Source organism: Macadamia integrifolia, chromosome 11, assembly GCF_013358625.1.
Source record: "Macadamia integrifolia cultivar HAES 741 chromosome 11, SCU_Mint_v3, whole genome shotgun sequence".
In the NCBI taxonomy this organism is placed as follows: domain Eukaryota; kingdom Viridiplantae; phylum Streptophyta; class Magnoliopsida; order Proteales; family Proteaceae; genus Macadamia; species Macadamia integrifolia.
The window spans coordinates 28,537,780-28,565,129 of NC_056567.1; the positions used below are offsets into that span (position 1 = coordinate 28,537,780).

Genomic DNA, 27,350 nt, shown 5'->3' on the forward strand with positions numbered 1-27,350 from the left:
GAGAGACTTCGAGGGTCTCTTTTCTATTTCACTTAATAGCAAGTAAAAAAAAAAAAAAAAAAAAAACCCATGAGGCGCCACTTCAAATAAGGCGGAGCACTGCCTTACCATCTCTAGACCGCATCAACGACTTAAAAGCTATGGTGTTGGGTTCATTGAGGTGACGAGGTATACTAAATGGTTGGCAAATGTTGTAGTTGTACAAAAGAAGGATGGTCGGATCAGGGTATGTGTGGATTATAGGGACATTAATAGGGCGAGCCCCAAAGATAATTTTCCCTTACCCACATCGATCTTTTAGTGGATAATACTGCGAGGCATGCGCTTCTATCATTCATGGATGGATTTTCTAGTTACAATCAGATCCAAATGAATCCCAAAGATAAAGACAAGACTTCTTTCACTCCGGATTGGGGCACTTATAGATACAGGGTGATGCCTTTTGGTTTGAAGAATGCCGGTGCTACCTACCAAAGGGCCGCCACCACTATCTTGCATGATTTGATACACAAAGAAGTGGAGGTGTATGTAGATGACATGATTGTCAAGTCGATTAATCGAGAAGGGCACTTTAAGGCTTTGAGGGTTTTCTTTGAGAGGATCAAGGAGTTCAAACTGAGACTGAACCCACAAAAATGTGTATTTAGGGTGATAGGTGGTATGCTTTTGGGGTTCATGGTAAGTGAGAGAGGCATTGAGATTGACCCATCCAAAATCAAAGCGATAACAGACATGTCACCTCATCAAACGGAGAAGGAAATTCGAGGGTTTTTAGGAAGGATCCAATACATTAGTCGGTTCATTTCTCAACTGACAACCATATGTGAACCGATCTTCAAATTACTGAAAAAGGATCAACCTTAAGAGGTGGAATCCTCAATGCCAATTGGCTTTTGATCGCATCAAAAGCTACCTGGTAAACCCACCAATCCTCATTCCCCCTACTCCAGGAAGGCCATTGTTGTTGTATCTCTCTGTATTAGAAACTTCCATGGGATCGATGGTGGCTCAGCATGCCTCAGCATGGTCCAGATGGGCATACAAAGCAAGCAATTTATTACCTTAGTAAGAAGTTCACAGATTATGAGACAAGGTACACAACCCTGTAGAAGACTTGTGCAACTTTGGTTTGGGCAACAAGGAGGTTAGACATTACATGTTGACCTATTCAATCTTTTTGGCATCCAGAATGGATCCCATCAAATATCTTTTTGAGAAACCCGCGTTGATGGGCAGATTAGCACGTTGGTTATTGCTCTTAGCGGAGTTCGACATTGTGTATGTCACCCAGAAGTCCATCAAGGGTAGTGTCATCGTTGAACATCTATCCGCACATCCAGTTGTTGATACGAGGCCCTTGAATGACATATTTCCAGACGAAGATGTAGTTTCTGTTGAGGTTGAAAATGAGGTTGGCAGTTGGCAAATGTTCTTTGATGGAGCCGCCAATCACAAAGGTTACGGAGCCGGAGTTCTACTTTTAACTCCTGAAGGGTTGAACATGCCCATGGCATATAGGTTGGACTTTGAGTGCACCAACAACATGGCCGAGTATGAAGCTTGCCTCATGGGATTGAAAGCAGCCATCTCTATTGGGGTCAAAAGATTGGAAGTATACGGAGATTCGTCGATTGTCATATGCCAAGTCCAAGGTAAGTGGAAAACAAAGGAGGAAAAGTTAAAACCATACCAAGGGTGTGTAGAGTCTCTAATGAAGCAGTTAACAGAAATTAGTTTTGACTATTTCTAGAGGGACAATAACAGGTTTGCCGATGCTTTGGCTACTCTCGCATCGATGGTTGATTTTGGTCCGGGTGAGCAAATACAACCATTCATTATAGATCGGAGAGATCATCCTTCACATCAAGGCTTCGTCAATGCCCTGACAGTAGATGGTAGGCCTTGGTTTGCCCATATTGTGGATTTTATCAGAGAGGGGAAGTACCCTACAGATGCTACCCAAGGAGATAAAAGGTTCCTGAGGCGTTATGCCACCCAGTTCATATTACACGAAGATATTTTATACAAGCGATCTTTTGATGGTGTACAACTGGTGTGCGTGGATGAAGATCAAGCATAGACAATCTTGGAGCAAGTACATCAGGGAATCTGTGGCCCTCACATGAATGCCCGTATGTTGGCTAAGAAAATCCTCCGCTTAGGGTATTTTTGGAATACACTAGAAGCCGATTGCACAGAATTTGTGAAGAAGTGCCATAAATGTCAGATTTTTGCCAACCTCATCCATGTGCCCCCAACAGAACTGCACACGCTGAGTTCTCCGTGGCCTTTTTCCACTTGGGGTATCGATATGATCGGAAAAATTAACCCCAAAGCTTCGAACGGGCACGAGTTTGTGTTGGTAGCTATTGATTACTTCACCAAATGGGTAGAGGCTCAGTCATACGCAAGACTCACAGCGGCAAAGGTAGCCAAATTTTTGTAAGAACATATCATTTGCCGACATAGGATGCCCCAAGAGGTGATTTCTGACCAAGGTCAACATTTTAGGGGCAAGGCACAGGAGTTGTGTGACAAATTCAGGATTGCAAGGCACAGGTCTTCTCCTTATCGCCCTCAAACCAATGGAGCGGTTGAAGCGGCAAACAAAAACATGAAGGTCATACTCCAGAAGATGGCTGATAGGAACAATGATTGGGCTGACAAATTACCTTATGCCTTATGGGCTTATCGGACTTCTATTAGAACTCCAACTGCGGCAACTCCGTACTCTTTAGTATACGGGATGGAAGCAGTCCTCCCGATTGAGCTAGAGATCCCCTCTCTTAGAATTCTCATGGAGAGTCAGATTCCAGAAGCGGATTGGCTCAAGTCAAGGTACGAGGAGCTGAATCTCATTGATGAAAAAAGGATGAAGGCAATGGACAACATGAAGAAGTATCAACAGCGAGTTGCAAGGGCTTTCAACAAAAAAGTCCACCCACGTTCCTTGGAAGTTAGAGATTTGGTTTTAAAGGAGCAGAGAGCACCCATTCATGACCCAATGGGCAAGTTTAGGCCAAATTGGAGTGGCCCTTTTGCGGTGAAGGAAATCCTCCCGGGGAAGGCAATACGCCTTGTAGATCTTGATGGTCAAGAACTGCAATACCTGACCAACTTAGATCAGCTGAAAAAGTATTATGTTTAGCCTCCTCATTCAAAAAAAAAAAAAATGCAATGAAGGAAAACTGCCTTTGAGGCATGAACTACGCTCGACCTGATTCCTAAATTTTTAGGATACGTAGGCAGCTTGAAAGTCAAAATCGAGCTCGGTCAATTTCCGCCACCCCTCATAGCGGGTTGGACCTAATTTTCCATTTTTAGCTATCCCTTTCCCCTTTCAGACAAATGGTTTCTCGCTACTCTTATCATCAGGAGGTGATCGAGTCCGACTAAGAACTCTTCCCACCGTCTCTCAAATTCGACGGATTCCAAAGAGTTTTCATCTTTAGTCCTTTTTTCAAAATGACTATTTTGACTGACTTAATTTCTCTCGTGAACTCGTCATCCTTGCAAATAATTGTCTTGATCTGGCTCGAAGACTCCATCTACCGTTCTCCTATTCGACGGTTCCCAAGAGTTTTCAATAGCCCCTCTTTCAGCTTAACTTTTTTTAGTCAGTGTGATCCTCTCATGAGGTTGCTATCCAAAGTTTCCTTCGGTATGTGTGTCTTAACATTTGTTTTAGTTTAGGGTTTGGGCCCAGACATGATCGCGGTCATCTGAGAGACCAATCTTACATTTTCTAAATTGGCTCAAAGGGTTTTTAGCTTTTGCAAATGACAAAAAAAAAATCAGTTTACTTTGGTGGATGTGTCATATGATATTTTCCTGTAAATTGGTCCTTTCCTTAACTGACATTTTATGATGTACCCAGGAAATCCGAGTTGTGTTTTGCTACTCCCATTATTATCATGGATGTTGCTTTCCGCCGATGGATGGTAGCAATGAGGGACGATGACCCTGAAGTCCTTGAAGAAGTGCACCTTCATGCACTCTTTCAGCTCCAGCGCATCAGTCCATGTCGTGCTTTGATACATGAGGCATCTCGTTTCTGGATCCAAGAATTTCATGTTTTTCGATTCGGAACTGTGGAAATTTGCCCTACTCTGGAAGAATTTCGAGCTTGTCTTGTTTACAATCATCGGGGAGATGTTTTTCGCCCAACACTGCAACCCGTTAGCTCGATTGAAATTCGGGAATTTTTCGGTTGGAGTGCTAAAGAAGCAAGGCAATTCATGGCAAGTGATCGAATCAACCTGTATGCTGTTATCCAGGAGTTTGCCCCACTTCGATCAAATACTGAAAGCTTTAGGGTGCATCGAAGGAATGCTTTCCTTTTCTGCATGATCGCTCGTTATCTGTTGCATTCCCCCAAGTGTGGAGGATTACCCATCATCATCAACGTCATCCGGCAGTTGAGACAAGGTTGCGACATTATCCCTACTGTTTTGGCGGAAACTTTGAGAGGACTTGATATTATGACAGGTCGGCGAAATTTTCGCACCAGTGACTTTAATGGGTGCTTCGCCCTCCTCCAGGTATGGTTAGTCGAGCGCCTTCAATTGGTCCAACCCTTGGTTACAGCTCATTTGGAACCGTTCCAATATTTCAAGCGAATTCAGACCTTTAACTACCATGATGCAACAAATTGGCCTGAGCGACTAGGAGCCCTCACGGAGCGAAGCATCAGGTGGGAAGTCCATTGGTGGTCAGTTCGGAACCCTGTTTTACACACTTCTGGCTGTGACTATGTCAGGTTGTTAGGCATATCCCATACCTCCTTCTACATACCGGTTCGCTTCATGCGTCAATTCGGTTTACCTCAGGGTGCTCTAGGGGATGTGGGTACCACGCCTATCACAGAGGCTTTAACAGAGGGTTTGGTGAATTCCATTGCAGCCTCGTGGAACCATTTGGCTCGCCTAGGTTAAGGTTGTTAAATTGAAGATCTTTTGGTCTGGGTAGCGTTTACTGAGGAGTCGTTCCCCACCTTTCTGCTTTTGAAAACTTGTAGTAGCCGTGGCGCCATTTTTTTTCCTTTCAATGAAAAGACTTTGTCCTTTATGATGATCAATCTACTAGCAACATTCTCCTTCATGAACATATGGGCTTTGTGTGTTTTTGCTAACCACTAACCTTCGTATGATGGTGCTCTTTCCAAGCCCCTTGGCTTTCGGATTTAGACCTCTCGTGGATTCGGCATATGATGGCATCTCGAACACCATTGCGATCTCTTAAATTCAATGCAGTTGTTTATGCTAACTTTGCTAAGCTTCATGTCCTTATTCAGGTATTTGAGATCCAGAATCTCCCAAGTTTTCCTTTGCTAATTCCAATGTAGGTGCACAACCAAACACATCGTTGGCACCAACTTCGTGAGAATCCTTAGGATCACAACCGAGCACCGTTGTTGATCCCAGCTGAGCACCGCTGTGCGAGGAGATCATCCCCTGCAGAGAATCCCAAGGTTCATAGTCTTGCACGACTGCCAATACGGACTATCCGCACCAACTTTTTGAGAATCCTTAGGATCACAACCGAGCACCGTTGTTGATCCCAGCTGAGCACCGCTGTGCGAGGACGATCATCCCCTGCAGAGAATCCCAAGGTTCATAGTCTTGCACGACTGCCAATACGGACTATCCGCACCAACTTTTTGAGAATCCTTAGGATCACAACCGAGCACCGTTGTTGATCCCAGCTGAGCAGCGCTGTGCGAGGACGATCATCCCCTGCAGAGAATCCCAAGGTTCATAGTCTTGCACGACTGCCAATACGGACTATCCGCACCAACTTCGTGAGAATCCTTAGGATCACAACCGAGCACCGTTGTTGATCCCAGCTGAGCACCGCTGTGCGAGGACGATCATCCCCTGCAGAGAATCCCAAGGTTCATAGTCTTGCACGACTGCCAATACGGACTATCCGCACCAACTTTTTGAGAAATCCTTAGGATCACAACCGAGCACCGTTGTTGATCCCAGCTGAGCACCGCTGTGCGAGGACGATCATCCCCTGCAGAGAATCCCAAGGTTCATAGTCTTGCACGACTGCCAATATGGACTATCCGCACCAACTTTTTGAGAATCCTTAGGATCACAATCGAGCACCGTTGTTGATCCCAGCTGAGCACCGCTGTGCGAGGACAATCACCCCTGCAGAGAATCCCAAAGTTGACAGCCACGCGGCTGGAAACTCAAACTTTCGACGTCACGCAGTGTGGGCATTACCTCTATATTGACCAACCGCGGCAGGTTTTCAATCATGCCATCCTTGAGCCGGATGTCGGTAGTACATTGCTCTTGGTGACAAAATGGTGTGTTCTTTTCTTTGCCTTTCGACCGTTACACAGGTCTCGGTCAAAGAGGGGCAATCTGTAGACACCGAATTTTGTCACCCCCCGGCAATGATGACAATATGAAGGATTACATGTTGGATATTTTAGACTTGGAGAATTTTCAAACTTGGAGTAGAAAATGACCATTTTTTTTCTATAAACTTTCAAGAGAAAATGTTTTCAAAAAAAATTAGAATTTGATGTTGTGGATTATTGTTGTTTGTCCCCTCAAGTCGGACATTACACTTTGATGCGAGAACTATGCGAATCGACGCCCGATTCTCTCTTTCATTCTATGATCCGGATCCCTACTTTATGCGTATTTTCATAAAGGTTTTCGGATGATACTACAATCGTATCTCACATCATTGGATAGTGCTCGGACTGAGCTTTCTAACGACATATTACACGTCGAATTCCGACAAACGGTTTGAAAGATATGACCCCCGAAAGTTGACTCCAAAGTTCGGTATCAGATTCCATTCCGAGCAACCAAAGAGTGCCACGTGGCGCCCAAACCCCTTTGTCCAAAAGCAAGCCTTTTGGGACAATTCTCTCTAGTTTTTTAGTCCCACATCGGAAATTTGAGAGAATTGTCCCAAGTCCCAAGGCTATAAGAATAGCCCTTCCCCTCTTCCAAAAAGGGGAGGAGAAAAATTAAAAAAGGATTTGGGAGAAGGAATATGGTTTTTGCTAATTCCCTCTAAAATCAAAGATTCTCCAAGTTTAAAAGTTTAATACATTACTCCTTCCTTGAGCCGGGAGATTTTGTCCGGTTCGGTTCGATTCGGGGCTTAAAGCACAAGGGTTATCTCCCCTTGTTTTTTTTGATTAAAGCCGGTTTAAGGTATTTTTCTTTCCTCCCAATAGTGATTTAGAATTAGTTTAATTAATATATTAGTTGCTAATTTATTTATTGAAATTAATCATGTTTAATTAGTCTCAGTTTGGTTCAATACGATTTATTAGATTTAAATTGATTTATTCCGGTCCAATTAAAGATATTATGGTTTAATTGATTCTTTTAGTTTAGTTAAATTTAATTGTTTTTAGTTTTACATGTTTACCTTTATTTGGTTTAGTTTTTTTTTAAGTTACTTTTGTTCTTTCAATCTGGACCCTTGGATCAGAATTTTACCTATAACCTAACTCTCCCCTCTTCTTCTTCTTCTCTTCTTTTCTTTTTTTTTCTCTCCTGCCACCGCACCCTTCCCTGCTGCTGCAACCGAGTCTCCAGCCGCCCCTCTCCACTCTCTTGTTCTTCTTCTTTTTCTCCTTCTTCTTCTTCTTCTCCTGCTACTTCTCTTCCTCCTAACCGAACTCAACCGTCCCCTCCTTCTTTTTCTTCTTTTTCTTCCTGTCTTCTTTTCTCTTTTACCATGACAAAACCACTTCCTTTTTCTTCTCTCTCTCTCTCTCTCTCCACCTCTTTCCATCTACTCATTTCCGCTTCCATCTGTGCCTCTGTTTAGTTAGGAGCGAAGGATTTTGGTCTGGTACTCTGGTCTCTTTCAACGCATTAACGGCCGCTTCGAGTTCAATTTCCCGGATTCCCTTGCAGAACCTTGGAGGGATATCGGCTACGCAGGAAAATAAATTCATTCCAAGTTTTGCTTCGAGGTTCCGCCATGGTTCCAGGACCACTTCCCAAAGTTATCAGTCGTTCAACCAGCTACCACCTCTCTCATCACTTCATACCAATGGAAAGGGCGCAAAGAGAGGACTCTTCTCTGAACATTTGTTTCGTTTGAAAATCCTTTTCTATTCAAACCTCTCTCTCTTTGTTCATCTTTTCTGGCGAAGATACGAGTTTCGCTTTGGATTCGTGCCGGAGAACCGGAGGAGTCTTTCGTTATCGCCGTCGTTGCTCGTAGTTCAGTTTTCCTTAGCGATATACAGTCATGAATCAGGAGTATGATTATCTGTTCAAGCTTTTGCTGATTGGAGATTCTGGTGTTGGCAAGTCATGTCTGCTTTTGAGATTTGTTGTGGGTTCAAAGAATTGTTTTGCAATTTACCTTCCCTATGTGTTATTGTGTGCATTAACTTGGAAATTGTGTGGACATATTTTCTTTCCCTTCTTTTCTTTTGGATTTACTGGTCAAGGGTTTGAGAGGGGTTTCAGAAAGCAGAGAGAAATCGAAAGAGCAAGAAGCCGGAGTCTTCCCCTTTATCCTCTTAGGGTTTTGCTTGTTATAGATTATCCAATCGAATGCTAATCTTGATATTTCAAATGGGGATTGGGATTATTACAGACACAAGGGTGGGTTATCGATGGTGAATTGAACTGCAGAAGGAAATGAGGATTGGGTTTCCACCTTCCTTCACTTCTTCTCTTTTCTCTCTTCTTTTTCTTCTTTTCCCTGTGGCCGAAATCCCATCTCCTTCCCTTTTATATTTTTTTTTTTGTGTTCATTTTCTTTTATTTATTCATTTCATTTTTATTTATTTATTTATTTTTGTAATTCAAATTGTAATATGCCCCAACCTATTATTTCATTTCTATGTGGAATCTTTCCCTTTTTTTTTTATATATTTTATTTTTCTTTTATCCATTTTAGTTTGATTTCAGTTCTGTAATGTGTCTAGTCCTAGAATTTAGGTTTGAGATTCCCCTAATTTTAAAATTTAAAATCAAATGATTTCATTTTATTTCCCTCTAAATAATGTATGGGACGTAGTTTAGGGCGTGTTTAGTTTAGGACGGGCGTGGCTGGCCCCTCAAACCGGCTCGTAGCATTAGGACGTATTTGGGGATTTGGGTTTCTCTACTATCTCCTATTTTTTGTACCCCAACATTCACTTGCATTAGTGTAGTATTAATCTAGATTGATTAAAGTAACGTAGTTAATGTGTAGTTAATGTAATTAGTCATTTTAACTGTTGTTTATTTAGTTGTGGTTTGTTAATTTAGCTTTTTAAATCATTGCATTTGATTTCTTCATTTAATTCAATTTATTAAACTTGTGTAATTACCAGTCATGTTCCTTCTAGTGGTTTGTTTATTTTAATCAATCAACTAATTAGTTATTTAATGTAGGATAATTAACTAGATTAATTAGTTAAAAGATTCTCTTCTCATTAGATTAACTAGGGTTTGAAAAAAAAATGTTTAACTTATCTTAGGATTAGCTTAAAGTAGACATAATTAGTCCAATTAGGTTTCATAATTTATTTAATTAAACCATAGGTTTAGTTTAATCTTCCTAAACTAGATTAGGTAGACTAGTAAAATGCTTCCATTTAATGTAATTAATCCACTTCATTTTTTTTATAAATTAACTAGGTCTCATTTAATTTGTAAATATTTTTAATTAGATTAAGTAGGATTGCAATAATTTATTTCACAAATTACTAGGGATTAGGATTAATCATTTAATTAATTCAATTTAGGATTTCATAAATTCATTAATCATCCATCTAGGTTAGGCTCAATTAATCGAGTTAGTTTAATTTAGGGTTTCATAAATAGCTCAACTAATCCTAGGTTTAGGCCTATTTCATTAGCTTAATCTAAGACTCATAATACATCAATTAAATCATTTAGGTTTTGTTTTTTTTAATTTTAATTAGCGTAATCATTTCATTATTTGCATCATAACCTAGCTAGCATAATTTAGACACTTGGTTTAGGGTTTTCACATGTCATGCTTAGATACCTAGTTTAGGGTTTTCAGTGACCTAGATTTAGGACTAGTTAGTAGGGTACAAACAAACTTTGGTCAAACAAAAAGAGACCGGCCTTAGGGTCGGGCAGACCGGGTGCCTAACACCTTCCCAGTCTGTCACTTGACACTTGTCTAGAATCTTAGTGCAAACCAACCTTATCCATCAGAGTCATTAGTCTCTCTCCCTTGATTGGGGGAGAAATTTATGGGTCCTAGACCCTTTCTAGGTGGCGACTCCTTTTTACCCATAACGTGTACCCCCCTTGGCATTTGATACCCAGGGGATACCATCTCATCTCATTAGGGTCGAACCCTAGCGTGTTCACACGCGCTACGCACCGTATCGCGATCCCGCGGGGCGGCGGAGGTCCGTGGTACCTACACCTGAGGCAAAGGTCCCTTGCCAACTCCGGATCTCCCTCGTCACTCACTTGAAAAAAACAATCATAATGCTCATCCTCAAAGCAGTGAAATGGAAAGTACTCAGGGCATTCAAGTGCTGAAAATTTTGCACCTCCAATCGTGCATGAGAATTTAATTTTCTGTGATTCATATTGTCAGTTGAGTTGCTAAACGTTAAGGTGTGTACTTAGGTACTTCTAAATTGCCTTCAGACTTCACAACAACCTCACCAAAAGTGCGCTCATCAGGGTAAGTGATGTTTCTCTGCCTGTACCAAGCCTTGAATCTTTGGCCTCAGGGTTTTCCACATGATAAACACACCATTGATGTTGCAAAGAGGGTGGTGGATAAGTTCTTAGTGTTGTTTTCAATATAGGTGAATTACCCAAGTTCCTTCAATGTTCCATCTTCTATGGCATCTTTCCTAACCATTATAATGGTCTACCCTTGAAAAAAGGAAACAAGATAATGTCCATGTGGAAACAGATGATCAGAAAATTTGAGAGGAAATTAGCAGCCATAAAGCCAGCTATCTTTCCAAAGGGGTTAGTACACACCACAGTTGTCAAGGCGTCGCCAGGGCGTCGCCTAGGCGTCCAGGCGGTTTGCCTGGGGCCTAGGCGACAACCGCCTTGTTGCACTGCATGTCGCCTTGTGTTTTGGCACTTATTTATGCCAAATATCATTCAAGTAAATACCCCCTATTTGATATTTGTTATTTCAGTTACTTAAGATATTATTCATAAATAAGCAAATACCCCCTATTTGAATCCAATAAAAATAGTTTAAAAATCAAATTCCAAAAGGATAAAAAGTCAACCCCCCAGTCTAAGAGAAAAAACTGGATTTTGGTTATAGGGACGATTTTCAACTTTTAAATGCTGGGGTTTTTCTCAATTATGAAAATTTTATAAATTCTATCATGTTAAAACATTGCTAAAAACCAAAAGTCCGGTAAATAATATTTTGTTTTGATATTCATAAAATTATTTTCATTCAGGCGATTTTAACAGTATTCGCGCACTTAAAAATAAGTTTGACTGAAGCATAACTTTGTCATTGCAACTCAGATTTAAGTAATCTTAGACTTGTTAGAAATTTGGTTTTATGTTATAACTAATACAAAAAGTCTCATGTAAAAATAAAATCATTTGACCAGTCAAACTTATTATAGAATAAGAGCATTTCTCTAAATGTTGATTTTTTATCACTTAATATGACTTAATGTTAATTTTTTATGATTTGATGTGGCTAAATGTTGATTTTTAATGACTTGATGTGGCTTAATCTTGATTTTTTATGATACAAGGTATATATAACTTACTAAATAATGTTAGAAAATAGGAAAAATAAAAAATAACACTTTTTCGCCTTGTTCGCCTTAAGGTGGTCGCCTTCTCGCCTAAGCACTTAGACATCCCTCCACCGCCTTGGTTCACCTTGCCGCCGTGACAACTATGATACACACTTAGGTGGTTACTTTACCTAGTATTCGAACTAATTCCCTCTTATCCATAGTTGTCATGGCGTCAAATCGATCCAAGGCGGTGGAGGGGTGGCTAATCGATTTGGTGATGAATCGCCCATTTTGGCATTGCCATGGCAGTCAAATCAATGTGTCATTTTTTATTTTCCCTATTTTCTAAAATTATTTAGTATGTTACTTTTTTATTTTCCCTATTTTTTAAAGTTATTTAGCATGCTACAAGCCTAGAATATATACCCTATAACATATAAAACCAACAATATCATCCATTATGAACTCCTATAGTCCTATTATCCTACAAGTTACAAAACAAAGTAACAAAGTATGTTAAGTGTTAACCAATAACATTAACATGATAATATCAAGTATTCAAGTTACAATTTATAAAACAGAGCAACAGAGTATGTTAAACAGTAACATTAACATTAAGTATACAACTATACAAGTTGTAAAGATATAAACACTTGTTAAACAGTAACATTAACATATATGTTAACCAAAAACCAATAGAACAACATCAAAATCCAAAAAAAATCAAATCAGTAGTCAGAAGCAACTTAACAAGTGATCTAAGAAAGGATTAAAATTAGGCAGTAAAACAAGCAATCCAATACTTCGATTCAGAACTAATTCTATATTTCTATTTATGCTGTTATGAAACATTAACCATAGAAGAAGGAACAGAGAAGGAGAAGAACTGAAGAAGAAGAAGAAGGAGAAAGAGAAGCAGAGAAGAAGAAGAAGCAGAAGACGAAGGAGGAGAGAACTGAGAAGGAGAGAAGATGAGAAGAAGGATCAGAGAAGGAGAAGAACTGAAGAAGGAGGAGAGAACTGAGAAGGAGAGAAGAAGAAGAAGAAGAATTCAGCAGCAGAAGACGAAGGAGGAGAGAAGAAGAGAAGAAGGAACATAGAAGGAGAAGAACTGAAGAAGAAGATGGAGAAAGAGAATCAGAGAAGAAGAAGAAGAAGAAGAAGAAGACGTAGGAGGAGAGAAGGAGAGAAGGAGAGAAGGAGAGAAGGAGAGAAGAAGAGAAGAAGGAAGTCAGGAACAGAGAAGGAGAAAGACAAGCAGAGCAGCAGACTAGCAGAGAAGAAGAAGAACAAGAAGTAGAAGACGAAGGAGGAGAGAAAGACTAAAGAAGAAGAAGAAGAAAAAGAAGCAGAGAAGAATAAGATGAAGAAGAGAAAAAGGAGAAGGAGAAAGACGGCGCAGGCCCTTAGGCCCCTTACCTTGGTCTTCCTGCCAGAGAACGAGGAGGACGTCACTCGTAGTCGCAGGCGGAAGCTTCGAGGGTTCAGGTTCACTGACGGAGAAGGAGGAGGAGGACGTCACTCGCAGTCGCAGGTGGAAGCTTCAAGGGTTCAGGTTCACTACCAGTCTGCCGGAGAAGGAGAAGGTCACTCGCAGTCTCAGGCGGAAGCTTTGAGAGTTCAGGTTCACTGCCGAAGAAGGAGAAGCTCACTCGCAGTCGTAGGTGGAAGCTTCGATGGTTTTCGACTTTCAATTTGAGAAATTGATAGTTGAGACTCGAGAGACTTCGAGGGTCTCTTTTCTATTTCACCTAATAGCAAGTAAAAAAAAAAAAAAACAATACACAAAGTGATCGATTAGTATAATAGGCATGCGATGGCATCCATGGCGCTGCCATGGCGGCCGCCAATCATGACTCCCATAAATCGTTGTACTGCCATACCCTCAAATTTCCGCGGGACGCCAAATCGCCGCCTAGGCGACGCCGTGACAACTATGCTCTTATCCTACTATTCCAATATCCAGTGCAAAGAGGCATGTAAACTGCAGCATGATTTCCTTTTGGTGGATTGGGAAGAGGATTTAAAAACATGGACTCGGTCTTGTACAAGTACAAGGGGCTGGGAGGATTGATCTTGAACAAAGTAACTGATGAATGTTCATTGTTGTTGCCCTTGATAGCTCAAGCGTTTGAATTAAATGGCTCTAACATGGTATCAGCAGCAGGAAGGTCGAGTATTTGATCCTTGGGAATTGCAACAGGATTCCCAACACTTCTCACCCTCGTGTCATGAGATGGTGTTTCCACGTGAGTATGTCACATGCAGGGCCATGTGTATACAGGCTTGCACATGCAGGAGGTGTTGATATACATTGTTGTTGCCCTTACCTAATAGCTCAAGCTTTTGGGATAAGCAGTTGTAACAGAATAAAGATTCATTGTGCAGCTAGCTTTGGCGATCTAGTATAGAGAGCTCCATGTTAGAGTTCATGTGGTAAGGGTATTATGGGTACTTTTTTTTTTTTTTTTTACTTTTTTTTTTTTTTTTTACCTCCCTAGGTACTTTATGTAGTGTGGGGGCTATTAACGTAATCTTAGATATTATTTCGAGTTACTAAAAGATATTATTTCGAGTTACTAAAAAAAAAAAGCAACCCAGTACACAAGTCTCCCGCTACTACAGGGTCTGGGAGTGACAAATGTACAGTCTTACCCCCCTACTTTGCAGGAGAGGCTGTTTCCAAGCTTTGAACCTGTGACCAATATGTCGCAATAGTGCAACTTAACCATTGCGCCACGGGCTCGCTCACTCAAGTTAGTAAATATAGGGGAGAGAAATTGGTTCTCTTCATAAGTGTTTCTTGCATATCTTTCTCTTCTTCTTCTTCCTCTTCTTCCTCTTCCTCCTCTCTCTCTTTCCATCCTTTTTTCTCTCTTGTTATTTTTCCTTCATTGCTTTGTACTCTCCAGTGTTCGGAGAAGCATCCTAACAGCAGAAGGTGGAGACAAATAAAAGGTACATCAATGAACAGCCAACAAGATCAAGGTGAGGGACAATTTGCTTTAAGGAAGCAGGTAAGAGGTTGATAATTCATATAGGATAGCTAGGTAATAGCTACACTGGAGCTCAACTGTGAAAAACATAGTAAGATTATGATCAGAATGAAGTAGTAGGCTACAAAATTATGATTTCAAGATCAGTATAATTTGGGGAACAAGGAATAGGTTGGACTATAGAAGGGGGCTTAAAAGAGTTGGGGAATAGGAGAAAAAGAAGAGGTGACCGGAAAACATTGGGATTTGACAGAGGTTTGGGACTTCTTGTACATTTAATATTCATGGGCTGGGTATAAATGATATTAACTGAAAGATCCTCATTGTGCTCTCCTTCCTTTTCTTCAAGGCTTTTGAATACATCCTCTTCTAGAATCAAAAAGAATATATCCTCCTCTGCACCACATAGACAGCCAGGGACTTTCTTACAGATATTTCATCCCTTTAATAAAACTTCTTGATTTCCCAAAAAGAGGGATTCTAGTCATGAAATATGCAATATTCAGTAATAAGCTATTAAAGTGAGAAGTATAGAATCTTGAATCCCTAGGGGACACAGATTTTCTGTAAAGCAACCTGTTGACATTACTGAACCATTTTGCACCAACGGTATAAATGTTCATGTGTAACCTATGAAACATGATTAGTAGAAAGATCATTGTAGCCTGAACAATGAACATCACTTATGCCCTTTTGTGTTTTTATTGGTAATGAGTATTGTTTGTAACATGTCTTACAATTATCTCATGTGAAACATCTGCATTTTTTGTGTCTCCTGTTTAGCCCATCTAGTTGATTAACTGATGGGTTCTGTGAAGCTGCCAGCTGGTAAAGTCTCTCTCTTGTCGTGGCAGAGATCTGGGATCAAGACTCGCCTTCACGCTCCTCTCTCCCTTGTTTCATTAAGAAAATAAAGATTTCCCAGATCTCTTTTCTATGAAACAGGTTTCTGCTTTAGAATAGTGCCCTATCGAATTTCCCCAGAATGGAAAAAAATTAGATCTTTCCACTACTTGATCCAATTAATGATCTATAAATGGCAATAGACTGCTGCTGCAAAGCCTCCCTTAGAATGAAAGGTATAAAAATAAAAAATAAAATTTCTTCAAAAATTCATTACAGAACTTAAGCTCCAACAAATATTCTTCTCTGCTTGATCATATATCCTCAATGCAATAAAAAAAAAATCACACAGTCAAAATATAATAAATAAATAAATAATACACCTTAAATCATGAGTAGAATAAAAAAAATTCTCTTACTACCATTGAGATTATAAGAAGAAGAAAATAATAATAATAATAAGAGGAACACTATGTCTTACATACATGACCATCATATGAACTATCAACTAAAATACTCACCGTGAGGAAGGGTGGAAGAGAGAAGCACAAAACCATCCTTGTGTACAGCCAAGCTTCGCATAAGTACTCTGATCAAAATAAGAACATAAATTTAGCATCCTGAAATGTTTAACTTTGATGTAGCACAACAGAAACACCAAGCTTATACTAAAATGAATTTACATGTAAATCATTAAACTGATCCAGGGTGCAAATGTATATTAATCAGAACAGGATAAGTAAGGTGGTAATATGAAAGAATCGGAGTGGAAAAACACAATTGATGGCAAATTGCACGATTATGTATTTTGAGGAACCATATAAAGCTTTTAAAAGATGGGATGCACCACAAGCTAGTTAAAAAATTCTGTGCAAGTTCTCCGAGTGATCTTTCAGAAGTCAAACTCCAAATTCCACAAGGATGGCAACCAAAATTTAATCATTATTCTTGTTAATGGGATTCCTCTATTTTAGTGTGCTGGATTTTGTACAGAATCTGAAAGAATTTTTTTAAGTCTTCACCCTCACGAAACAAATGGAAATGAAAAAAAATTGTGTTTCAGTGTATTAGTTACTTTTCCTTAATCTCGGTTTATGTTTACATGCATTCTGCTGTTTATTGTTAAGTGCGTGTGTGTGTAGGGGGGTCTTTAGGTACTTCTATTGTAAGACTCTTAAATTGATTCTTTATTGTTTGATTAATATAAGAATAGGCCCACGGTTTGGTAGTTCTGTTCACAACACAAACTGTGGGCAGGTTCTCTCTCATGCTCTCCCTCTATCGATCTCTCTTCTCTTAGTTCTTCTTCCTTTCTTTTCTTATTGTTTATCTTTAATATGCTGATATTGTCACAATGTGCATCTAGGAACTCACACAAGCATGGTTTGAGGCTTACTTTCTATGCCCACAAATAGTGAATAATTATGCGCAGTTCTAAAATGAGCCTGAAATCCCACCTTCTATGTCACACTAAAGTACAATAGATAATAAAATATGATCTAAAAATAAAATAGAGTTTTGACCTGAGCAGATTCTTGACACATTTCTTTATATGGCATTGCATCAAATTATGTTAGAACTTCCCAAATACCCACACTTTGATGGAAGTTCAGACATTAAGAAGATTCTCTCTAGTAGGGAAAAAAGGGGACGTCAACACAGCAGGATGTTCTCCCCTCAAAATATATTTTCCCAAAGTATCGATATAACCACCCATATATGCTTGGTACATGTACTTCAAATTTGATAAAGCTTAATAAGGCAAGTTACGCAACTCCCATCTGTACTGTAATGAGACAACCTCAATGGCTCTATTTTTCAAAAATTCCAGAACAGGAAGAAAAAATCTAATCAAGGACTATAAATCCATTTCCTCGTAATTTGACATTGGAAAATCTTATTCAAAGTTCAAACATTGAACAACTCAAAATTGATCTGTATAGATTACTAAGATAATGCTGGTGCATTTATAAAATTCACTAGGTAAATAAATTAGCAATAATAAGCCTGCTTATTATCAATCCTGTCATAAATTAATTCCAAATAACAGGGAAAGTAAAATTAAATACCTGATTGACGAACTGATTTTTAAATTTCTCTGGATGCAACTTCCTTTCAGAATGAAACGCATATGATACTTGAGCATCCATTCCTGTACAGAACATAAAAAGAAAAATCCAAGTTAAAAAGTACCTTGATGCAACAAAAGATTCAGATAAAAAATTATCAAAGATGCATTGATTTCCAGTGATACATTATACTGCTTCAGGAATAAAAGCAATGAAATACAATCTAATGCACTAAAATACGGGGAAGAAATTTTTAAAAATAGAATCTTTAAGTTTTTGCATCACAAGTTACAGAAAACACAACTCCTAAAAAGTGTAAGAGGCCCCAAAAAGAATGTCAATTCAATTTCAGCATAATTCTCAGATTAGTTTTTAGTGTATCAAAAATTCCTCTCATAGCGTATTTATTTTGATGCAGTATAGCTGTGGAGTAACATCAATCAAGAGATATTCATGGATGTTTTGTATGAGGATGTTTTGATTCATTAGAGTGATTCCGAATTGAATAATGTTTAGCACAAAATTGATTTCCTGTAGTAATTATTTTATGTTTTAGCTTTGCACAGGGTCTTCTGAAGTGAAAAACTATTGCTTCTCATCCAAAAATCACTTCCTAATTTTATTTTGTTCTTTTTGGCGGGATCATTAACAGTGAGTTTGTTTATATTCAGAATCAAAGAAGTGCTTTCCAGAAGCCACGCTAGAAAATCAGAAATACCATATGCAGCCCAACTATACCAAAAGAAATAGTTATTTGAATTTCACTTGCTCCATAGAAAACAAACGAGATAAATGAAAAAGAACATCTGGAAGGAAGATGCTTGAGATCAACCTGAATTAGAAACATTAACAATGAAAAGTAATTATGGGAAACTTATCAGTGGTTGGAAGGGAGGGATATAAGTAATAGGATAATTCTACAATAAGAAACTTTACCCATGCTGAAGTAGTTCCAAAATCCCCCACGGAATGTGTGGCAACCTTCCTGAAGAGAAGTCAAGAAAAATTTCAGTAACCAATACTTTCAATGCCGTATGCATAATTGCACTTGAGGCAGTGACTAGCATGGAGAACAAAAACATGAAGAGAGAACATAAGATAACTCTTGATGTAGGTCAATTGACTGTTTTCCCCTTTTCTTTTAAGTGGTAGGAAGTTTGAGTAAGAATGATTCTTCGGAATAAAGCCATTGGTATCTGTTTGGAACCAAGAATATTCGAACTGATAAGAAGATATGATTTAAAGAGGATCGGCTGGGGCCAAATTGACATCATATAAGTTGTGTGTATCCTAATCTAACTGAGTTTGCAGTTAACCTTCTCCATGTGAGCCATCACTAGCAAGCTTTAACTGGCACACCATGGTTTAAATCTTTAACCCAGTTAGTTACAACTCAGCCATCTCATCTTGGAATCATGAATTCATGATCAGAGAAAAATGACCCACTCAATAAAGCTCAATCAACAAACATTTAAAACAGATGAAAAATAACTACTGTAGGCGAGTCACATGGCGAATGGATGGAAGGGTTCTTGGTTTTTGAATTTTAACATGTTGATTTTAATATAAATTTGAAGACAAATGAAGTTTGTTCCCCAGATCAGTATGACCTAGAAACACTTTTGCTGCAAGTTGGGGGGGGGAACCAACAGATACAACTGATGGTATCTAGAATAAGTACAGATCAAGTTAATATAGAATCAATCAAAATTTCAAGAACAAAGATAGCAAGCAGATATTCTAGAAATATAAAAATTTCCGGTCTAGAAACTATTTTCTTCATTTCCTAGCAATGGAGATGGTTCTAAAGATCTGTTACCATGTTCAGTGAGTCTGTCTGGGAAACGCGATGAAATGCATGCAAAGAATGTGGTAGCTCGAGAGGTGCAATGGGATCACAAGAACCTTCCTTGGGAGCTTTCATCCTCATGAGAATATGCCAGCTGGAATGCAATGATAATATCAGTAATCAATTAACCAAGAGCATGGCACAATGGTGTAAGAAAATATACATCTAGCAAATACATTTAATAGGTGCCACAAAATTTTCTGTAATACAGAAAAATATGTGAGAAGTACTCATTCAGGAAAGAACTTGGAAAATAACTAAAATTAATTAAAAAATAATTGTAGTGTTCCCATTATTCATACAACCTCATTATCTTGAATGAGATATCTTGCATCCAAATTATAATGATCAATATCACAATGAGCTAAAGTTCCATCTTCATAAATTAAGACAGGTTGAAAGTGTATGGATAATGCTGTAAGGGTTGAATCTTGCCATATCAGTCCAAGTTATAAAGATCATCCAAAGGGAAAGCATTTAAAACTTCTGAGTAAGAAAGGCAAAGTATTGTTTCCACTGGTGAAGAACAGAAGTGTAGAGTTAGACTTCCACAATAAAGAAATATGAGTAAACCAATATTTTCAAGCCTACCTACACGTGGATCAAGTAATCGCTCGGAACAATGACCCTGGGGTAGCGTAGGGGTGTCAAAACCTAGCTCGAACTGGTAAAAATGATCGGACCGAACCAAACTGAAGTCTTATTGGGCTGGTTTCTGTTTGGGATATTATGACCCAAAACCGGACCAAACCACACCGGAAACCGAATGAACCCAAAACCGGTACAAAACCAAGACCGAATTCGAAACTGAAACCAAAATCAGCCCAAAACTCATAAAAAAAAGTTCAGGTTTTGTACAAATTTTCATGGTAAACCGAGCACAAACCGGACCAAAACTGAAACCAACCCGATTACAAATTGATACAAGAAACCAATGCCAAATCAAAACCGAACTGAAACCGATATTTCCTTATTGGTTTAGTTTCAGTTTCACCATTTCCAGAACAAAACCGAAACAAACCAACCGATTGACACCCCTAACCCAGTCCAATCCCGACTTGCAGTAAAACCTTGGGCATAGAAACAACTGTTAAGTATTTATATGACGTTTCAACAGTAAAACTATCCTTGAATGCTTGTTTCTTTGTAAGGCAATATAAACTTGGACATTGACACAGTGGTTCAGGATCGGCCAATAAGGATATATTGATTGGTGAAGGACATGTATGGGAAATCTAATACAAGTCTAAGGATTAAGTGACTTTGGGTTTGGGAAGGTCTACTGAAAAAACTCACAACATTGATGAAGAAAATCAGATTTTACAAAAGCCACAAATGATGAAAATTTCCAAAATACCAGTGCAGAAAATTCATTCTATGATTGATGAAAATTTATTAATGGATACATGAAAGGCAGTACCTTCCTTTGCTCTCCCGCAAGTTGGAATGTTGTGATCAAGTACTTAGTCACAACCAAACTCCAAGAATGTGTCCTTAGTGCCTCTTTGCTGTTAATTGATGATTCTCCATTGTGTTTGAGGCTATAATAAGGTAAAAGTGGGAAAATTTGGGACTGGTAGAAAAGGAATAAGGAAAGGAAGAGGGTGGTAGCCTAAGAGAGAAGAGTTAGGGAAAAGAAAGGGTGTTTGGCTTCACACCAACTTGGATTCACTCCAAGGTTTGCGGGTGATATAGCCAAATTGACCTCTCGATGGGGGCAAGGACACGTGTCGCCTCTGAGACACGTGTCCTCCGCCGGACGAAGGTTCCAAGAGATCACTCATGCTCAAGCACGCTCAATCACTGAGGCACGCTCACAAAATCACGCGGGATCACGTCGTCTGCATGAAGGGAATATTCCCCCCCAAGAAGGATGGACGTATTCGAGTGGGACTCTAAGAGGGAAGAAGGTGGACCCGAGAAGGACGCGGGGGAAGGAAAGGGAAAACCCTAAACCCTATGAGCTATATAAGGGGGCCGAGAAGAAGGAAGAAGGTAAGCTCTGATACCCTCACCATTACTCCCTTATTGAACTGTGCGGCCGACCCTGACTTGAGCGTCGGAGGACTAACCCCGGACAAAGTTCCGGGCCTCCGTCGTCTGTGTTTGTGTAGGTTCGACTAGCGGGGTTTTTTGGCAACAAAAGCGGGAATCACTCACGCTGTAGAGAATGGGAGAAAATCTCAGTAATTTCCAACATCATTCATTGTCTTCCATTGGACCTTTTCAAACTACAGCCTTTTAAAACCCAAAATTTGGACGAAAAAAAGGGTTGGGGGGGGGGGAGGAAGAAAGAAAGAAGAAAAGAAGATAACTCCCTAATAACTACTTCTTCAACAATAACTCCCTTACAACATTAGTGCATAATAGTTTGTACACTAAATAAAATAAAACAAGCTAAACATTTTTTTTTGGGTGGCTAAATAATTCAATACCAAAGGGAGGTAAGAAAAAGGGGGGGGGGTATACAAGATCCCAAAAGGGGAAACAACACGAGCAAATGATACATCCCTAAAGGGCAGAAAGAAAAAGAGACAAAAGCAGTCCCTAGGAGACAACAATAACCTTGTTCCTTAGGGAATCCTCAATAGAACGGGTAGGGATCAAAGAAGGTTTGGAGGAGACATCGAAGTAGAGGGCATTCCAAATCTTATCGAAGCATATGGAGTTGGAAGTCCATTACAAAGGTTACGCTCCATCCAAATGTGGTTGATGGCTGTCCCGAAGGCGAGCTTCCTAGCAGTGTCGCAGATTGAGCTGCCAGAAAAGGTCATATGTATCCAAATCATTTTATCATAAGGGGGAGGGGCCTTCTCCTGCCAAAATTTAGAGAGGACATGCTTCCCGATGATGGAAGTGAAAGCGCACTCAAAGAAAAGGTGGCTGATGTCTTCTGAACCGTTCCAACAAAGGCAACAACCTGGAAGACAGAGATGTGGCGGTACATGAGAAAGGACTGGCAGTTAGAGAAGGCTCTCCAGACAGTGAAGCTATGATGGGGGATATGAAATTTGAACCAGACAACCTTGTGCCAAGGAGTAGTGGGGCTGTGGGATCAGACCAGGTGCCAAGTAGAAGCAACCTGTGGAAGAGGGTGACCAAATGACTCTATCTTCTCCACCACTAGAAGGAAGAGGAAGGAGAGAGGACCAAATGGTGGAGATGGGAGGAAATAGTAGGGGGGAGACCAAGAGCCATTGGAGATGATTGAATAAATAAACATAAATATGCATCCACACAAATTAATAAGGGACATCTAGCCGTAATAAATTGGTATGTTTCCGTGTACGTCAGCATCACATCTAATATGTCCTAAATCCCTGGATATCTCATCATCAATTCTCCCTAGGTGGGAAGAACTCACCTCCGCTGAAAATAGACTTTACTCTAGCAAATCTGGATTAAGGGGTTGAAGCTCATCGTCGGTGATTCATGTGAATCGGTACTAGGTCTGTCTATCCCACTTGACAAAGAACTTGCGACATCCCCCTACACGAGTAGACATGATCTGCTCATCCAAAATGTCTTCTACCTTTTTCTCTTTTTTTTGGCATTGCTAGTAATGGTACTAAAGGAGGGGAAGAAGATGAGAGAGTACGAATGTCAGTTGGGTTTGGGCAAGAATTAGGGACTGATCATTGACAAAATGATGTGGCATGTGTGGGTGGGGTTTAGGTAGCTGAAGTGGAGGGCTCAAAGGGGGGTTGGAATAGTGGTTGTGGCTGATCCTTCATAAGGCACAAGGTCTTCAACATTAAAAATGGGGGCAACTCCAAATGATAGGCATTGGCACTAAGTTTCTTTAGAATCTTGTAGGGACTAGCACTTTTTGCATGCAACTTCTTCCATGTCTCCTTTAGAAACCGCTCATGTTGGATTCTCACCATGACCACGTCTCCTTCAGTAAATTCCTAATACCTGCTGATGCAGTTTAGTTTCCTAAATAGGCTTGTTTTATTAGGAATTGATGCAGTTTAGTTTCCTAAATAGGCTTGTTTTATTAGGAATAAGCTTAGGGTTGGGTTCCATACATGTTGGGCCTTTGATCCCATGTGTTTTGAGTGTAATAGGCCACTTTTATGGGTCTAAAAGGGAGGGTCTAAGATTGAATACGGGATTACTAGTTAGTTTTCATTTTCATTAGTTTCCTTTTTAGTTGGGCTTGATTTGAGTTATATTTGTTTCCTTAGGAGTCAAGTTATTAATTGAGTCAAGTCATTAGTAGTTAGTTTCCTTTTTCAACTAGTTTCTAATTTCAGTTAGTTTCCAATTTCAGTTTTTAGTAACTATTGTATTAGGAGAATATTTAGTTTCCTTTTTGAGGAAACTTCTATTTTGTAATTCCCTCCCCCATTAACATTATAAATAAAGAAGAGGAGGCTCCTAAAAGCCTAGAATGATTTTGATAAAAAAATAATGGTTGTTGCTATTGTCTTCTTCATGAAGAGTTGTCTTGTGTTTGATCAAGGCTGAAGGAATTGGTGTTTGATCCAATTGACTCTTTGCGGTGTGAAGCCCAAGAGGTTTCTTTCAAGTGTTTTATTCTTCTTCTTATTGTTACTATTCTTCTTCAGCCATCTCAGGTAAGTGATCTGATCTCTCTGTAATTTTGGTTTTAGGAAACCCAGATTTCTCCTATCGGCCTTTATTGATCTGAGCACTCAGCCATCTGATGGTGCTCCAATTTTGATCTCGTGTTATGCCAAGAAGAGGGTGGATCGATCCTGTTTTGAAGCCAATCAGACCAGGTTTTCTTGAGTTATGAATATTTCTCCTATTCTGGCTGATTCTTATTTCTGCCCAGAATAATGATCTGAGTTGTTCAGAATATTGTTATTTGGTTGCTGGTTTATTCTTCACTGAATTGGTCTCATTAGCTGGGAATTTAATCCCTTAAATCCTAGTTATTATTCAGTTGCAGAAAATTATTTCTTCTTAAAATTCTGGTCTTTGGAAGTTCTGTCCTCTTCTGTTTCTGTGGATATAATTCTGATTTATGGTATGTTAGAACCCTATTCCTATATCTGAGTTAGGCTTTCATCTGGTTTATAGTCTGAACTCATAAATTCCAGTTTCTGGGTTCGAAATTCTGATTTACAAAAATCTGTTTCTTCCTTAATTCTGATCTGTTATATTGCTGCCTTACTTTGGCTATTCTTGGTTGTTCTTTAGTTTAAAAGTTCCTGCAGTATTGGTTCTGGTTTGGTTGTCCAAATCCATTCCTACATTAAGTGGTATCAGAGCATGGCTGGGAACAACACCCCCACCCTAGTTTCTCTTATAGAGATGCTACAGACTATGAGGACTGAGATGAAGGCTGAACAGCAAACCTTACGGACTGAATTGAAGGCTAAGTTGAAGGCTGAATTGGATGCCAGGTTGTTGAATGAAGAGACCCCACCACAACAGCCTACTGGTGATTCACGTACAACACCCGAAGTGGACACTCCAATGACTGTGGTTGCTCAGTTGACTAACAGGAGAGCAAACCCTAATCTGAGAGCACCACAGAGGGTTCCGGTAGCACAACCTACTTTTGAAGAGCATGTAAAAGGATATTTTGAGACTGAGCGTCCCGTGCAACCAAGGTATTCTGGAGATTCACAGATTCAACTGAAGAGTTCTACATTGAAGAGAGCATAATAGGCAAGACTAAAGATGTGGAAGATGAGGTAGTGATTGAAAGAACTCCACAACAAGTCTTTGAGACTCATGATGAGAAGGAAGAGATTGTTCCTCCAATCCTTGATGAGAAGGTTACCAACATTGACGACTCTATGCACATGACGTTCACAGTTGGTATTGATTCAGAGGTTGAGCATATAGAGTTTGTTATGCCATCATGGTTCGTTGAAGAGAAAGCTTCACACCTTGAAGACTACATTCCACAAGTTTACAAGCAACCAGAGTTTTGTTTGGGAATGGTCAAAGCTACTACTGATATGTTGTTTCCCCCTCATCACTGCAAAATTCGGGGACGAATTTTTTCAAGATGGGGAGAGTTGATGCAGTTTAGTTTCCTAAATAGGCTTGTTTTATTAGGAATAAGCTTAGGGTTGGGTTCCATACATGTTGGGCCTTTGATCCCATGTGTTTTGAGGGTAATAGACCACTTTTATGGGTCTAAAAGGGAGGGTCTAAGATTGAATACGGGATTCAGTGATTTGTTTCCTTTTTCTTTAGTTTCCTTTTTAGATGGGGTTATTTAGTTTCTAATTTCAATACCTAAATTAGTTTCTGATTTCAAGTCATTGTTAGTTTCTAATTTCTGTCTAGACTAGTTTCTATTTTCATTAGATTCTAATTTCAGTTTTTAGTAACTATTGTATTAGGAGAATATTTAGTTTCCTTTTTGAGGAACCTTCTATTTTGTAATTCCCTCCCCCATTAACATTATAAATAAAGAAGAGGAGGCTCCTAAAAGCCTAGAATGATTTTGATAAAAAAATAATGGTTGTTGCTATTGTCTTCTTTATGAAGAGTTGTCTTGTGTTTGATCAAGGCTGAAGGAATTGGTGTTTGATCCAATTGACTCTTTGCGGCGTGAAGTCCAAGAGGTCTCTTCAAGTATTCTTTCTTTCTTTTCAAGTGTTTTTTTCTTCTTCTTATTGTTACTATTCTTCTTCAGCCATCTCAGGTAAGTAATCTGATCTCTCATGTAATTTGGTTTTAGGAAACCCAGATTTCTCCTATCGGCCTTTATTGATCTGAGCACTCAGCCATCTGATGGTGCTCCAATTTTGATCTCGTGTTATGCCAAGAAGAGGGTGGATCGATCCTATTTTGAAGCCAATCAGACCAGGTTTTCTTGAGTTATGAATATTTCTCCTATTCTGGCTGATTCTTATTTCTGCCCAGAATAATGATCTGAGTTGTTCAGAATATTGTTATTTGGTTGCTGGTTTATTCTTCACTGAATTGGTCTCATTAGCTGGGAATTTAATCCCTTAAATCCTAGTTATTATTCAGTTGCAGAAAATTATTTCTTCTTAAAATTCTGGTCTTTGGAAGTTCTGTCCTCTTCTGTTTCTGTGGATATAATTCTGATTTATGGTATGTTAGAACCCTATTCCTATATCTGAGTTAGGCTTTCATCTGGTTTATAGTCTGAACTCATAAATTCCAGTTTCTGGGTTCGAAATTCTGATTTACAAAAAATCTGTTTCTTCCTTAATTCTGATCTGTTATATTGCTGCCTTACTTTGGCTATTCTTGGTTGTTCTTTAGTTTAAAAATTCCTGCAGTATTGGTTCTGGTTTGGTTGTCCAAATCCATTCCTACATTACCTGCGATGAACATCTAAAAGAGACCTGTAATATTCATTACTCATGGCATTTTTTTTCCTTATTTCTGCATGTAGTTCATAGATATAATGGGCAAATGACTCTACTGGTTCTAAAGATCTAGCTTATGATGGCAGGGGAATGGGGTTTATAGGTTTCCTAGGTTGATAACCTAAGACTATCTCAAATAATCTGCTGCTACCAGTAGATCTATTGACTAAAATGTCGTAAGCAAATTCTGCCATTGGTAAGACTGAATCCCAACAGGACATATGATCACCCACTAGACAAACAAATCCCCAAGACTGCGGTTGACCACTTGACCATCAATTTGGGGATGAAAAGAAAATGAAAACTTTAGGTTTGTTCCCAACATTTTCTGGAGTGTTTTCCAAAAAATAACTCACGAACTAAACATCCCTATCGGACACTATGGTCTTGGGCAAACCATGCAGTCTAACAACCTCCCTAAGGAAAAGTTTGGCTACATATGGAGCATTTGATGTTTTGGAACATGGTATGAAGCGATCCATCTTAGAGAAACGGTGCACAACAATGAAGATGGAATCGTGACCTCTAGCTGTCCTTGGGAGTCCCAATAAG

At 39.4% G+C, this 27,350-nt stretch overlaps 1 protein-coding gene across 2 annotated transcripts in view; it reads right to left on the reverse strand.

The window, feature by feature from the left end:
- The window catches only part of LOC122093523 (diacylglycerol kinase 5), a 41,225-nt gene that overhangs the window by 6,201 nt on the left and 7,674 nt on the right, over window positions 1-27,350 (reverse strand). For both annotated transcript variants that reach the window (XM_042663871.1, XM_042663870.1), the window contains 4 exons: window positions 19,435-19,558; window positions 18,552-18,600; window positions 17,616-17,698; window positions 16,068-16,135 (listed from right to left, as the gene is read on the reverse strand). In XM_042663871.1, the coding sequence (XP_042519805.1) occupies window positions 16,068-16,135; window positions 17,616-17,698; window positions 18,552-18,600; window positions 19,435-19,558 (324 nt within the window). The remainder of the gene's footprint in view (window positions 1-16,067; window positions 16,136-17,615; window positions 17,699-18,551; window positions 18,601-19,434; window positions 19,559-27,350) is intronic.